At 53.2% G+C, this 15,097-nt stretch overlaps 1 protein-coding gene across 2 annotated transcripts; it reads right to left on the reverse strand.

The window, feature by feature from the left end:
• Nucleotides 1-851: 851 nt before the first annotated feature.
• RBFA (ribosome binding factor A) lies at nt 852-15,001 on the reverse strand. 2 transcript variants are annotated; one of them, XM_036067838.2, is made up of 7 exons: nt 14,789-15,001; nt 11,916-11,958; nt 11,294-11,470; nt 10,634-10,746; nt 7,941-8,025; nt 2,657-2,730; nt 852-1,585 (listed from the first exon to the last, which is right to left on the reverse strand). In XM_036067838.2, exons 1-7 carry the CDS (start codon nt 14,947-14,949, stop codon nt 1,222-1,224), a joined length of 1,017 nt encoding a protein of 338 aa, XP_035923731.1. In that variant the 5' UTR covers nt 14,950-15,001; the 3' UTR covers nt 852-1,221. The 2 variants fall into 2 exon arrangements, with proteins under 2 accessions (XP_035923731.1, XP_077916258.1); XM_078060132.1 differs by having other exon boundaries at nt 11,294-11,476; nt 11,915-11,958; nt 14,789-14,992.
• Nucleotides 15,002-15,097: the final 96 nt, after the last annotated feature.

A 15,097-nucleotide genomic window follows, 5' to 3' on the forward strand; every position in this document is an offset into this window, starting at 1 on the left:
CAGGGCTAACTCCTAAAGACAGCAAATAGTTGCCCTGTGAGCTCACCTTTTATGAGCAAACCCAGAACCCACACTCCAACCGCCTCCTTTACCTGGTTCTTACGCACCAGCGAGCACTTCCTCTGCTCCGTGTCCCCCAGGGCCAGCACCCCCACAGCCCAGAGCCTACTGAAATTACACTACCCAGCCCATTCATTCCTGCAGAAGCCACACCTTCTCTGCCTCCTGACCGAGCCTGGTGCTTCCCTGAGTGGCCCTGTGCAGCGAGGCATGTCTCTGCCTCCCGGGAACACTGAAGAGCAAACGCTCCTTTCCAGGCAGCCGTCTCAAGGTCTGTCACCTACCACACCTGATTAGAACCAACCACACGTATTCTCAGACAGGTGCAGCCTTCCTCTGGACGTTTCTTCTCTGGTCAGAAGAGGCGCTTCGTCAGCAAGTGCACTCCCAAGTGAAACGCTCCATACCCAGGGCTACCTGTGCCTTCCAGGACAGGTGGGATCATGCAAATGTCATGCAGACACCAACACACCCAGCGCTTCTGACCTGTGATGTGTCCCTTCAACGGGGGCCACTTTCCTGGCAAAGGCAGCACTTCACGGTGCCACCTGCCTGCACACAAAGTGCACAGGGGGCGTGCCCGCACGGCTGGGGTGACGGCAATGCTTCCTTCCTGAGACTGTTTACAAAAGCACAAGTCATGCGCCCCCAAAAAGCCAAGCCACCAACTTCCTCACTCCATCTCACGCGTGTCTGATCGTGTAAGCTCTGTGGTACCATTTTCAGCATCAGGACACTGACGGCACTTGGGAAAGGGAGGTACCCCACACCCAGAAGCATGTTTCTCTAGGTCAGACTTGATTAAGGGTTTATTTTACTTGTGACAGGCACCATAGCTCCTTGCCCTGGGGAAAACTGGACTTGGGGCCATTGTTAAGTAGACCGTAAGGATGGTGTTTCAGGCGTGAGCTGAAACCCGCGCAAACAAGACAAAGATGCTCTGCCTTCCTAACCAGGAGCCTGTGCAGCACGCGCCTGTGCACGTCCGAGAAGGGTGTGCAAGTGCCCGAGTCAGGAGGACCGACTGCTGCCATCAAGCGAAAGGCTTTCACACGCTTCCCACGATCATCTCCATTCTCAGCCCAAGTTCCAAGTCCACTGGTGTCCTTGGGCTGCACCGCACGCCTGGAGCCCAGGACCCACCCCCTCCCCGCCGCTCGGTCACCTCCCCCCTTCCTGCCTCCGCCGCTCGCTGCCCCCTGCTCTGCTGCTCGGGCTGCTGTCCGCACCCCAGGCGCCACCCAGGTCAGGGCCGGAGTTGCTGCTCGCCGCCCCCAACAGGTGGCTCCTGGGGGAGAGGTCACTATCTGCACAGGGTGCCACCTTTCCCTCTCTCGTTTGCGTTGCCAAATCAGCCGTCAGCCGCGCCTCCTCGGGACTCACAGTCCTACGCCCTTGCCCTTTCCTCCTCTTGTACTCCAAGATCTGTTTGTTGAGCGCCTCGTGGTCGATCCCACACAGACTTGAGCACGTGGCAGAGGCCGGGGTGCCTCGCAGCTCAGGAGCATCGAGGGCCCCGGGGCCCCTGGAGGGAGAAGAGGCATCCGGTGAGGCACAAACGAGGCATCCGGTGAGGCACAAACCTGGGGGTACGGCACAGGGCTCCCCGGCCCAGCCACTCTGCTGGTGCTCCTGGAGCCTGCGCGTCCCCGCACAGCCCCTTCCACCAGCTGTGTTTTCCATCTTTTTCCCCAGTTAAACATGGCTAGTGTGCTAGGCCAGTTTCACAGAATTACAGCTGGGGGCTTTTAGATCTATCACTCAGGTTACTTGAGAAACCAAAGGAAAAGATCAGAACTGATGCAACCCTTTCAGAACCCAAATTCGGCAAGTCATGCCTCTAAACCCTTTTCTACTCAGCTCTGGAAGCTCTCACACCCATGGGCTGGGCTCCCCGTGGCTTGGGGCCTTTGCTCTAGCTCCGCAGGCAGGATGGTGACTGTGGGCCCTGCCGGAGACCCCGACAGTACCCTGGACACTGAGGCACCCGTCTAAGGAACAGAGGCTGAGCGCCTGCTGGAGCTCTTCCCTCGCCTGCGATGGGGCCTCCACATACACCCCTTGAGTCCTCACGTCTCTCTCAGACAGTGACAGCCTGATTGAAAACTGCAACGCTGCCCCCACCCTCCCACCCTCCCACCTCCTGATCGGCCAACCAGACCTTCCTGATCTACAATCATCTGTGGCTCCCTGTTGGCCTTGCCCAGCAAAATGTGAGCTCCAAAGACCCCACTGTCTGTTCTGTTCATGTAAGAATCCCAGCTGCTAGAACAGGGATATAGTACGCACTCAAGAAAATTGTGCTGAGTGGATAAAGAGGGTGAGGGAGGGACACCCGTCCTCCCTTGATGAGTCACTGTAGTCTAGACTTCCGGGGGACCACAGGGGCCTTCCCAGTGGCCTTGCTGAGCTGCTGGAGCTGCCGCAGGCTGCCGCTGGGACCGGCCACAGGCCACTGCCAGGCTGGGCCCCGGGCACAATGCCAGGCCTGGCCTGTACACCTGGCTGAGGGTGCAGGACTGCGCGGCTGCCGGAGCAACCGGCAATTCCACACCTGGACATCTGCCCGAAGAATCAAAATCACGTCCCCACATACCTGACGTCGTCTTGCACACAGTCTTCTTTTTCATCTGGGGGTCCAAAATCGGCAATGGCCAGTAACCGATCAACCTGAGAAGGACAGACGGAGGGTAACCTGTAAGCCACACCTCCACCACCAGCATCAGAGCCTGGCTCAAGCGAGCCCGTGTGAAGCCTCGCCGCTGGCTCAGACACAGGCCTTCCGAGTGCCCAGCCCAGCCCTCTGCTGACACCTCCCAGTGAGGACGCTTTCAAACACCTGCTACTTACAATCACGTGTCCTCTGATAACCAACTTTTTAAAAAGTACACTTAAAACTTGTAAACGTCAAACTTACGAAGAAACCAGGTAAATGTTAGTTCAAGTACGTAATTCCTAATGAAATGTAAAATACTTCAATTTTGCCATAGAATTCGTGTGTTTGGAGAAAGAAAGCCTCCTGCCCTAGCGATAAAGTCACAGTCTGGGGTCCAGCATGTGAATCCAGTTGCACAGTGGCCGAGGGGCCTAACCTGGAAACGAAAGCTCTCCTCGTGGGGGCACCACACAGAGCCCTGCTCCCTGGACACTGAGGGCGGCTCACACCTTCACCCCCCTACCTGCGTACCCAGGACGTGCACCTGAGACCCCACCCTGCTGTGGGGCGAGCCCAGGACCAGGGCCAGTCCTTCCACCACAGCACAAAGCACCATCACAAACCAATGGCATGCCAATAAAACCCACAAATGTAAAAAGAAGCAGGACCAGGAGAAAAACCAGTCTGCAGAAAACAGAAACAGGACGGATGATGCCACAAAACGAGAACTGGACGTCTCCTAGGTTAGCCTGGAGAACACATGTGCTCGCACCTGCCAAGGGACCTGTGCCGGACACACGACCATTCTGCACAACTCCACACTAAGCAAACCTCGCAAGAATGGGCAAAAGACTTGAACAGACTTCACAAAACAAAGAACGGCCAACGGGCGCATGGGAAGATGCTCACAAACATCAGTCATCAAGCAAATGCACGTGTGAGCACCAGAAGGGCCACCACGAGCACAGCAGGACGGCTGACGTCAGGCGGGAGCTCCCAGCGGTCCAGACAGTCCCATCTGACCAGCAGTTCCTGAAAATCAGACAAACCTGCCACTCCCACATACTGACCTCCAACACGCAGAGACATGTACACAACGGTTCACAACAGCTCCCGCCACCCCCACATACTGACCTCCAACACGCAGAGACGTGTACACAGCGGTTCACGACAGCTCCCGCCACCCCCACATACTGACCTCCAACACGCAGAGACGTGTACACAGCGGTTCACGACAGCTCTACCCACAGTCGCAAAAAAACAGAAAAAGAGACAAATGTTCGTGAGAGGTGAATGGGTCACTCAGCGACAAGGAACCACGTACACGAGACAACGTGAACCTCAAAAACAGCGCTGACCAATAAAGCCAGGTGTGCTTCTGTGTACGTGGAATTCCAGAAATCTAACCAGGCAAACTAATTTACAGCAGGTGGTAGGGAGGGTGAGGACTGGGGGGCAAGGGCAGGGGCCGCGGCACAAAGGCAGGCCCTCCTCCATCCGGCGCACTGCCTGGAAATCAAGCATCACTAAAGCTTCTCTTTGAAGCCTTAACCAAGCACTCCATGCAACTGCAACCAGATCCTGACACGTCCACACGGGCTGCAGGGACAGGAGCGGCTCCACGCTGACGTCTGAGAGAAATCAGGCCGCTCGGACGCCCTCTCCAGGAAAGACTCAGGATCGACTATACGCGAGCAAGCATCCCACGTGGTTAGGCCTGCTCTGCCTGGCTCCGGCTTCTCAGAAGCCCGGCGGTCAGCCGAAGACAAGCAATTTGTAATATCGTAATAAATCACAATGCCGGTATCATAGTTGGTGCGTTTTTTTTTTTAATTTTACATTTTCCTTCATAATCATTATAAAAACCAACGTTTTAAAAATCTTCTGATTGAAATGTAACACATGGGAGAAATACACAAACCGTTACATGTACAGCTCGAGGACATTTCACAAATGCACAAAATGTCTGCACCCATGGGTGTTCCTCCCCTGACATTGCGGAGATGAACCCCAGAAGCCTCTTCACGTCCCTCCTGCTCACTCCCTTGTCCAAAGACAGCCATCAGTTTGACTTCCATCCCCAAACATTAGCCACACTTGTCTGAACATTCTATAAACAGAACCACAGGGAACATGGCCTTTTCTCTGGCTCCACGTCAGCTGCGAGGTGAGGGGAGCACATCCACCCACCCACCTGTACCTGGGAGTCTGACGGATACCTAGGAGTCTGACGCGTACCCAGGAGTCTGATGCATACCCAGGAGTCCGACCTGTACCTGGGAGTCCCACCCATACCCGGGAGTCTGATGCATACCTGGGAGTCCCAGCCATACCCGGGAGTCTGGGAGTCTGACCTGTACCTGGGAGTCCCACCCGTACCCGGGAGTCTGACATGTACCTGGGAGTCCCACCCATACCCAGGAGTCTGGGAGTCTGACCTGTACCTAGGAGTCTGGGAGTCTGACACGTACCCAGGAGTCTGACCCGTACCTGGGAGTCTGGGAGTCTGAGAATCTGACACATAACCGGGAGTCTGACAGGTACCTGGGAGTCCGGGAGTCTGACACGCACCCGGGTGTATAACCTGTACCCGGGAGTCCCAGGAATGTGGGAGTCTGACGGGTACCCAGGAGTCTGACCCGTACTTAGAAGTCTGACCTGTACCTAGGACTCTGGGAGTCTGATGCATACCCGGGAGTCTGGGAGTCTGACCCGTACCTGGGAGTCTGACCTGTACCTAGGAGTCTGGGAGTGTGATGCATACCCAGGAATCTGACAGGTACCCGGGAGTCTGGGAGTCTGATGCATACCCGGGAGTCTGACCTGTACCTGGGAGTCTGGGAGTCTGATGCATACCCGGGAGTCTGACAGGTACCCAGGAGTCTGACAGGTACCTCGTACCAGGGAGTCTGGGAGTCGGACGCATACCCGGGAGTCTGACATGTAACTGGGAGTCTGACCCGTACCCAGGAGTCTGATGTGTAACCGGGAATCTGACGCATACCCTGGAGTCTGGGAGTCTGACGTGTAACCAGGAGTCTGGGAGTCTGACCTGTACCTGCAGGAGTCTGACGTGTAACCGGGAATCTGACCCATACCCAGGAGTCTGGGAGTCTGACGGGTACCCAGGAGTCTGGGAGTCTGACCTGTACCTGGGAGTGTGGGAGTCTGACGCATACCCGGGAGTCTGACATGTAACCAGGAGTCAGACCCGTACCTGGGAGTGTGGGAGTCTGACGCATACCCGGGAGTCTGACGAGTAACCAGGAGTCAGACCCGTACCTGGGAGTGTGGGAGTCTGACGCATACCCGGCAGTCTGACGAGTAACCAGGAGTCAGACCCGTACCTGGGAGTCTGGGAGTCTGACGCATACCCGGCAGTCTGACTGAGGGATCCCTGCCGCCAGCACTCCAGGCGAGTCTCATGTGCACACACTCAGTTCAGGTGGCAGGATGTGCGCACCCTCAGCTTCTGCTGCTAGCTGCTTGGCCCGCAGCACAGAGCAGGTCCCCCAGTGTCATTCTGGCCCACTCGGTATGGTCACTAGTGGAAACCTCTTGGGGGAAGGACAAGCCCCAGCATGTGTGCGGGCCGAGCACCCCTGCGTGTGTTTACACGCACTGACACCAGTCCTGCTAAACGCTCCTTGGAGTAGAGCTCATTACTGCTCTTCAAATGTTCAGACCAGTGGACGCTACCCTGAGAATGCCAAGTAAGCTGTTGCAACTATGGCCAGCCCCTGGCATTTCCAACTGCCTGCGACTTTTCAACATGTGCAACCAACATAAGATACAGAAATGAGCGGACAGGTACAAGACTCAAAGTTTCATCCGTAATCCCCAATTTCAACTGCGTGTCTATCCAAACTGCTTTTCTACTGGCCGACTTTAACCCCTATTTCAAAAAAACACCACCCTGACTTATGCGCATCATCTGCCCCAATCAGAGATCCCCCGGCCCCTCTGCTTGCTTCTGCCTACAGGAACACAGACGCCTCAGGACAACGAGATGAGCAGAAGCCCAACCTTCCCTCTGCCCCCAGCACAGGAAGGACACGGGAGGACAGATGCTGGGCAGGCCCGAGTGGCCTCCAGGAGCCCACAGCACCGCCTGGAGACGGAACAGCTCCGAGATGCTGTGAGCACTGCCTGTACCTCCCCCTTTCCAATGACTTTTTCTAGAAAGGAGCCCACAGAGCCAGGGAGGACCTACCTCCCCACAGAGGGACCAGACATGAGGGAGAGGACTCTCCCTTTAGCTGGTTGGTACTTCCTTCTACCAGCTCCGCCAACCGTGCATGGGTGAGTCCCTTGCACGCATCTTCCCAGCACACCCCACAACCTAAATTCTACTTGATTCTCTAAAGCTGGCACTGGTCACGTTACTCCTCTGTTTCCTTTTCTAGTGAGGAAAATCATACGTGTATCAAGGTAATTATTCATACAATGTTTTCTGTGTTGCTTATATAACAAGCAACAAAAAATGAAAACCTCCAATTAGATTTGTTTTCCTCTGTGGATCTAAATACTATCTAGTCCTGGGGCACCTGAGCATCTGACTCCTGGTTTCAGCTCAGTTCATGATCTTGGGGTCATGGGACTGAGCCCCGTGTCAGGCTCCGTGCCCAGTGGGGAATCTGCTTGAGATTCTCTCTCCCGTTGCCCGCCGCCCCCCACCCCCGCTCATGTGCACCCACCCTTTCTCTCAAATCTTTAAACTAAATAAAAAAAGAAAAATAAAGAAATACTATCTAGTCCTGTGGTGAATAACAGTCACTTAACTATATTATCATGAATACCACTGACTGGGGTTTTTTGTAAACTTTTTAAAAAGTATAACACACCTTAATAACTACTGGGTAACTGCCACACAGAAAGAAAATGTATATAAACTTACAAGTTGCAACCTTTATAACTAACTTATAAATAACAGAATGTAACCTCCAGTGTAAAATAACGTAGGTCGAATCCACAGAGGAAGACAGTTTGTAAGTCGAGAAACCGAGATTTGGTTTCCTGGTTAGAGATTTAGTGGTAAACGTTAAAAGCCAGAGAAAGCAGTTACCTCTGGGGAATCTGGCTGGGACAGGTGCCTGGGAGCCTCACTTTCCATTTATACTCTTGGGGACTGATCACCTCCTTTAACTATACCCATTATCGTTCCAATGTTCGCCCTCGTCCGCTAAGCTTCGGTCAAGGGAAGTGCGTGATTTCAGGGCCTCACCTCAGCCAGAGCTGCGTTTCCTCTGTCCCGAATGAACACTATGGGCGGCACATTCCGCAGGGTCTGCTGGGACATCAAAAGGTGCCTGGAGAGAGACAGAGCAGAAAGGAAAACATAAAATCATCTCGGAGAGACAGGGGTGCCTGGGTGGCTCAGTCAGTTAAACAATCATCTCGGAGAGTAAAACAAGAGATCTGCTGTCACGTTTTTCAAACATGAAAATGTCAGCCCAGGGCATCCTAGTCAACTGCCACATCACACAAGGGATACCAAATACACCATCCCAGCTGTTTCTAACTGCCTAAAGGCAACTCCTGAGAGAGATCCTTACGAACAACCTGATCTGAGCCTGGAAGCCTCCTGGGCATCGCAGTGGCCATGGGCCATGTGGTCTGGGCACCAGCAGCCAGTGGACGTGCCCTGGCAACAAGGCCACAGCAGTGCACCGAGGTCCTGAGGCACGAGTCAGACATGCAGCATCGTCTGCAGAGTCGCTCATGCATGCAGTCGGAGGTGACGCAGCTGTGCAGACGGCCTCTCCGCACAGTGACAACAGGGCCTGGGACGCGCTTACAGCAAAGCCTGCACGCTAAACCTCGGCTCATCGCAAGAGCTGGGAAAAGGGATGGTCTGTTCGGCTGATTTTCTGATTATCTGAAACTAATTAGAAAACAATACTTTCTCGCCAACACTTGTTGGAAATCTTTCTTGTTTCTGTTAACAAGAAAAAAATAAACTGAGCACTCTTTGATACGCAATTTAAAAGAGACTCCTAGGGTCTCCTGAGATGAACGTCAGGAGAGCTGAAGCGGATGGTATGTAAAAAACACTGGTTCCACACAGGACTCATCCCCTTCTCCAAAAAATGGAGTATGATGGACAAGGGAGAGGCGAGACGGACAGAGAAGGGAGGGAAGCAGGGAGGAGAGAACCCAGTTCTGAGAGTGCTAGTTGATTAGGTTTCTGCATTTCTTCAAACTGGGGAGGAAACAGAGTTAACTCCTTTACTATCACCCAGCTCGGCAGTTCTCAAAATGTTTGGTCTCAAGACCTCCTTATACTGTTAAAAATCACTGAGAACACCAAGAAGCTTCTGTTAATGTGGGTTATATCTGTCCGTATCTATCGTACTATAAATTAAAACTCAGAATTTGAAAAATATACATTAATTCATTTCAAGTAACAAAGTCACTAAGTGTTCACGCACGGATATTTTTAATGAAAAATAACTTTTTTTTAAAGATTTTATTTAGTTATTTATTTGTCAGGGACAGAGAGAGCACAAGCAGGGGGAGTGGCAGAGGGAGAAGCAGACTCCCCGCTGAGCAAGGAGCCCGATGCGGTGCTCGATCCCAGGACCCGTGGATCATGACCTGAGCCAAAGGCAGACACTTAACTGACTGAGCCACCCAGGCATCCTGAAAAATAACTACATAAAAAAAATTGAGAGGTGTGCCGTTGTCTAGTTACAAATTTCTTCACTGCCTAGCTTAGTTGGATTCTCATCTCTCCATCTGCATTCGAGCTGTTGTTATTTTGGCTGAAATATAGGCAAATCAGGCCTCACACAGATCCCTAACTGGAAAAGGAGTATGTGAACAGCACTTCAGAAAAGAATGATCTTCTCTGATAACCCACAGAAAGTCCACCAGTGATGATTTATTAAGGGCTGGCTGCACTGTGGAACCTGAAGCCAGGCCAGCGTCACAGTTATACTAAAATCCACTGGTCTTCCTGCACTTTGAATCGAGCTTTCCCTACACTTGATTTTGTAGCCTCCTGTTCTGCTCGCTTGGAGACTACGGACTCCCCGAGTTACCCAGGTTTTCAGATGCTTGCACCGTACCACACAACACTACACTAGTCAGCGTTACCACCGGTCTCATCCAGTCTTCAAGTATCGGAACGCTATCACTCCTGGTGGTAGACACAAGTTTTCTAAAGTCAATTTTCATTTGAAAGCTTGAATTTTGGGGCACCTGAGTAGCTCAGTTGGTTAAGCGTCCGACTCTTGGTCTCAGCTCAGGTCGTGATCTCAGGGTCGTGTTGGCAGGGAGTCTGGCTGATGACTCTCTCTCTCCCTGCCTCTCCCCCCCCAGATAAATAACTGTTTTAAAAGAAGAAGGCTTGAATTTTATCACTGGCAACAAGTACAGTCAGTTGTTTTGTGACGTGACAGGTTCACTTTGCTCATTTTAGAGAAAACGTCAAATACCCACATCTGAAAAAGTGCAGCTAGCTCACTTGTTATTTCAGTAAAGGAGCGTCTGCTTCAGCTCAGGTCAACTGCACGTTTCCCAAGACGACCGTCCCACGCCAGCAGGGCTAGTTTATGCTTGCTCCCCACCGCACACCGAAATGACATGCACCCAAGGGTCGGGATTTAATAAAATTAGTAACTTCACTTATTCGTCAAGGATATTCTTGAGGAAAACTGCGCTTTTTCCCATGAGCAGCTGGCATGAGGCTACACCGACCACGGGGACATCCGGATGTCAGGAGCCCCTAGACATCTAGGACCACGCTTTGAGAACCACTGTCCTAGACTACATCCCGCATGAATATGTAAATTACATTTTGGAATTTAAGAGTATGCTTCCAAGAGTTTCCTTAAAAGCAAAAACACAGCAAACGAGGGGGAGGTTCGAGATGCAAGCCGAAGCAGGCGGGCTGAGAGAGCAAGGTGCCATCACCTCATGTGGGCAGCACTCCTCTGCAGGACGGCCTCTGTGTGCGCGTTCTGTTCAGCGGAGACCGTGGTCTTCCAGTACACGCGGCAGGCGGAGAAGTCTGGAGTCAGAGAGACCTGAGCCCACCCACCCCAGCCGCGAATCACTTTCAGCTCCCGTGGGTTTCCCGCACACAACACTCAGGAGACAAAAACGAACACGTGCACAGCCTTCAGCTTCAGGCACCCGCCACCCACAGGCAGGCGCTCCAGCGGGTACCGCCACAGGCCACCGTCTCCCGCCGCTCACTCACAAGGGAGGAAGCTGGGCTCCGAATCCAAAACCTCAACGTCCCTGACCCCGATCCCACAGCGCACATCAGAAATGCCTGACCTGCTACTTCTTCCCCTCCGTACATCCCTCTGGCTAAACTCAAGTCTAGGGTGACACAGACCGCAGGAAGACAGGCGGAGACCCATCCACCCCACACACGTCCTGGGCACCTGACAACGCCATCGGTGCCTGCACACCACACACGTACACGTGCACCCCGTCTTTACTACTTAGATGGTCATGCTTAACCTGGCTTCTGAACTCAAAGACCTCGTGAACGACGTGGGGCCTCCTTCCTAACCACTAGGCAGCCGGCCTCCCCCGTTCCTCCCGCTCTGCCCCCAAGTCTACCTTGGAGAGCTGCACATTCAGGTCACAGATCTCTTGGCTCACTTCAGCGGTGCACAGCAAATCCATCAGCGCTTTGTAGAGGAGGCCGTTCAGTGCCCTCAGGCGCACGTGGTCATCCCTCGTGGTCTTCTTTGAGGTGCTCTTCATTAGGAATTCCAACTGGGATGACTTGTAAATCTCCATCCAGAAGAACAGACAAAAAGGCCAACATTACAATTGTACATTAAACTTGCTCCTGGGGCGCCTGGGTGGCTCAGTCGTTAAGCATCTGCCTTCGGCTCAAGTCATGATCCCAGGGTCCTGGGATCGAGCCCCACATCAGGCTCTCTGCTCCGTGGGAAGCCTGCTTCTCCCTCTCCCATTCCCCCTGCTTGTGTTCCCTCTCTGTGTCTCTGTCAAATAAATAAATAAAATCTTAAAAAAAAAAATTTTTTTTATTAAAATAAAATAAAATAAATAAAATCTAAGAATTCGCACTACCAATGTCTCTAGTCCCACTCCTGCAGACCTTGTGTTCTCAAATATGGAAATGGAACGACGGCCAGGCTGGAGCTCTGCCGACTTCTGGAGCCTTATGCCCACCAGAGTCTAAAGCAGCTCCTTATGGCTGCTCTGTACTTACCAAGTGAGAGCCCAAGGAAGGACCTTCATACCAAAACTTCTTTCTATGGGGAGAAAATAAGAACTATGATACTGGTGGCAAATTAAAAAAATAAAATCATACACACCAACTCAACACTACAATACCACAATCCCTCCTAAGGGGCTAAACTTGGGCACAGAAATGATGTTACTGGAGAACTAAGAAATTCAGAATTCTAATCAACAACATGGTGTAGGGGAGACAGAGACAGTTTAATTCAACCTGCTAACGTTTACTTAAGGTCTACAATTCCAATCCTGAAGGTGGAGAAAGAGAACCTCAAAAGAAGGCCTACCAAACTGCACGTGAGCACTGTACCCAGGGTATGCAAGCACGCATTTGCTGGATTGGACGAGAAAAACCGGTGGTGATGGGGGAGGGTTCACTGCTTCAGTGGGAGATTGCAGAAAGCAAGGAAAGCTTCCCGGATGAGCCATGTGGTGGTGGACTGGAGCTGGACATCAGTATAGACTCAAGTGACCCTGACTATCAACACAGAGATGTTTACAGGCAAGTGTACATGCAGGAGTTAACAAAAATGTATTTTCTGCTTTGTCAGCTGAAAAGGCCTGAGGGACAGACACCCTGGCTCTCAGATTATTATCTCTGATGTCGTCCTGCAATAACAGAGCTTCTTGGAGAAATGGCTGACTCCAGGGCTGAGAAAGGAAGTACTAAAAAAATGTTTTTAGGGGCCCCTAGGTGGCTCAGTCAGTAAAGCATCTGCCTTTGGCTCAGGTCATGATCTCAGGATCCTGGGATCAAGCCCCATGTCGGGCTCCCTGCTCAGTGGGGAGTCTGCTTCTCCCTCTGCCCCTCACCCACCACTCATGCTCATTCACTGTCTCTCAAATAAATCTCAAGAAGAAAAAGTTTTTAGGGGCACCCGGGTGGCTCAGTCATTAAGTGTCTGCCTTCGGCTTGGGTCGTGATCCCAGGGTCCTGGGATTGAGCCCCGCATCGGGCTCCCTGCTCCGCGGGAAGCCTGCTTCTCCCTCTCCCACTCCCCCTACTTGCGTTTCTGCTCTCGCTATCTATCAAATAAATAAATAAAATCTTTAAAAAAAAAAAAGTTTTTAAACTTAAAAGCCGCCACAAAATCCCACAATGATGAGTGTGCCAAAGAATAAAGGAGCTAAATTAAGAGCTCCCAATGGTCAAAGATAAAACAATCTGAGAAAAATAAAGTAGTATTAGGCGAACACCCCGAAGTCCACGCTGATATAAATTAGTAAGTGCAGGACAAGACACGCACCTCATGGAGAAGTGCAAACATTCAAGAGCACAACTCCCCACCCCTCAGGTGTGCCTGCCCATGGTGAAATCCCCTAAAGAAGACAGGACACAATGCGGGGTGGGTAAACGTGACAGACATGACCTCAGTCAGTCATCAGGGCCAACAGCTACCGTGACAAACAGCCCTCTGTAGCCCTCCTCCCAAGCTCCCGTAATGCCAGCATAAGGGCGACAAGAAAACAAATCCCAACCGAGGGGCACCCTAGAAAACGTCTAACCAGAGCGCCTCAAGACCATCAAGGCCATCAAACACGGACAGAGATGGCCAGTCAAGAGGGGCCTGAGAAGGTGATTCAATGTAACGTGGTCTCTGGATGGGTTCCTGGGGCAGAAAATGAACTTTAGGTTAGAACGAAGGAAACAGCAATAAGGCGCACGCTTCAGTCAACAATCACGGACGAACCCTGGTTCATTCACGGGACGAGCATGCCACACTAACCCGTCACAGAGCAGACACTGTGGGTATTTGGAACTCTGCACTCTCCGCCAACTTCGCTGTAAATCTAGAAACGTTTCCAAAATCTAGTCTATTAAAACGGACGTATACCTATCACAGAGTTAAAAGTGTGGTACGGAAATCAACGTATAGTTTATTAGAGACCTCTCACCAAAGAAAACTTCTCAAATAAAGCCCACAAAAAAACATCCAAGTGGACAGAAACGCTCACACATCTTTCCCTCTCTGATGAACCTACTCCCAAAACTCCTGCTGGTAACAACCACCAACAGAAATGTTCCTGACATACTGTTAGGGTTTCGTAAACTTAAAATTGTGTTACCTCAACTGTAAATAAATAAAGAGAAAAGGCTGAGCGGGAAACCGAGCAAATGTTAAATAGTGACGAGCGGGATTACTGGCAATTCTGCAATAATCGTAAACCTAACGAGCAAGAGCTACGCTTGCTGACTAGGTGCTGCTGACCAGGTGCTGAGACAGGGCTCCAGCGGGGGCCCCAGAAACCCCGTCCCCGCCGCGGGCACGCCCTCCCCTTGTCCCGTCGACCCCGTCCCCGCCCCGTGGACCCCCGCCCCGGGGATTCCCACCCCTTGCCCCGTGGGCACAGCCCCCGCCCCGTTGGCTCCGCCCCCATCCTGTAGCCCCGCCCCTTGCCCAGTGGGCACCTCCCCTGCCCCGTGGACGCCCTCCCCTTGCCCCGTGGGCACCGCCCCCGCCCCGTGTATCCCCTCCCCTTGCCCCGTGGGCACCGCCCCTCGGCCCGTGGACCCCTCTCCCCCTGCCCCGTGGACACCCTCCCCTTGTCCCGTGGGCTCCGCCCCCACCTTGTAGCCCCTCCCCCTGCCCCGTGGGCACCACCGCCCCGTGGACTCCGCCCCCCGCCCTGTTACCCCTCCCCCCTTGCCCCGTGGGCACCGCCCCCGCCCCGTAGACACCCTCCCCTTGCCCCATGGGCCGCCCGCCTCTCGTGGACAGATCCCCCGAACCTGCGTCCTCCCCATGGACACTGCCCCTGCCCCCTACCCGAAGTTAGTCGCCCTCTGCCACAAGAGCACCGCCCCCATGCCCAGCGCCCCCACCCAGACTAGGTGCGCATTACTTGGTTTTCGAAGCAAATTTCTTGAGTAGGTTCTTGCCGCAAGAGACCGGCGAGCCATTCAGGCCTCGCGCACCACCCGGAAGGAGAGCCGCGTGGCGACCACGGAGTAACGCCGGGAGCCCCTGGAGAAGCCCCCACGGTCGGAGAGTTACCACCCACATGGCTGCTGCAAGAGCGCCGGGGCGGGGCGACGTGAGGCGACGCGGGGCGACGTGAGGCGACGTGAGGGGACGCGCGGCGGGCCGACGCGGGGCGGGGCCGACGGACCAGGCGGAAGCACGCGGAAGGAGGTGAATTCTGAGACGCAGT

Source organism: Halichoerus grypus, chromosome 13, assembly GCF_964656455.1.
Source record: "Halichoerus grypus chromosome 13, mHalGry1.hap1.1, whole genome shotgun sequence".
NCBI lineage: Eukaryota > Metazoa > Chordata > Mammalia > Carnivora > Phocidae > Halichoerus > Halichoerus grypus.

What these genes read in the sequence shown, in the direction of transcription:
- RBFA (XM_036067838.2), bottom strand. Translation starts at nt 14,949, where the DNA reads ATGTGGGTGGTAACTCTCCGACCGTGGGGGCTTCTCCAGGGGCTCCCG. An exon ending in AAATTTGCTTCGAAAACCAA is followed by an intron (nt 11,959 to 14,788) that starts GTAATGCGCACC and finishes TTCTCCCCATAG; the next exon opens with AAAGAAGTTTTGGTATGAAG. An exon ending in GAAACGCAGCTCTGGCTGAG is followed by an intron (nt 2,731 to 7,940) that starts GTGAGGCCCTGA and finishes TGTCCTTCTCAG; the next exon opens with GTTGATCGGTTACTGGCCAT.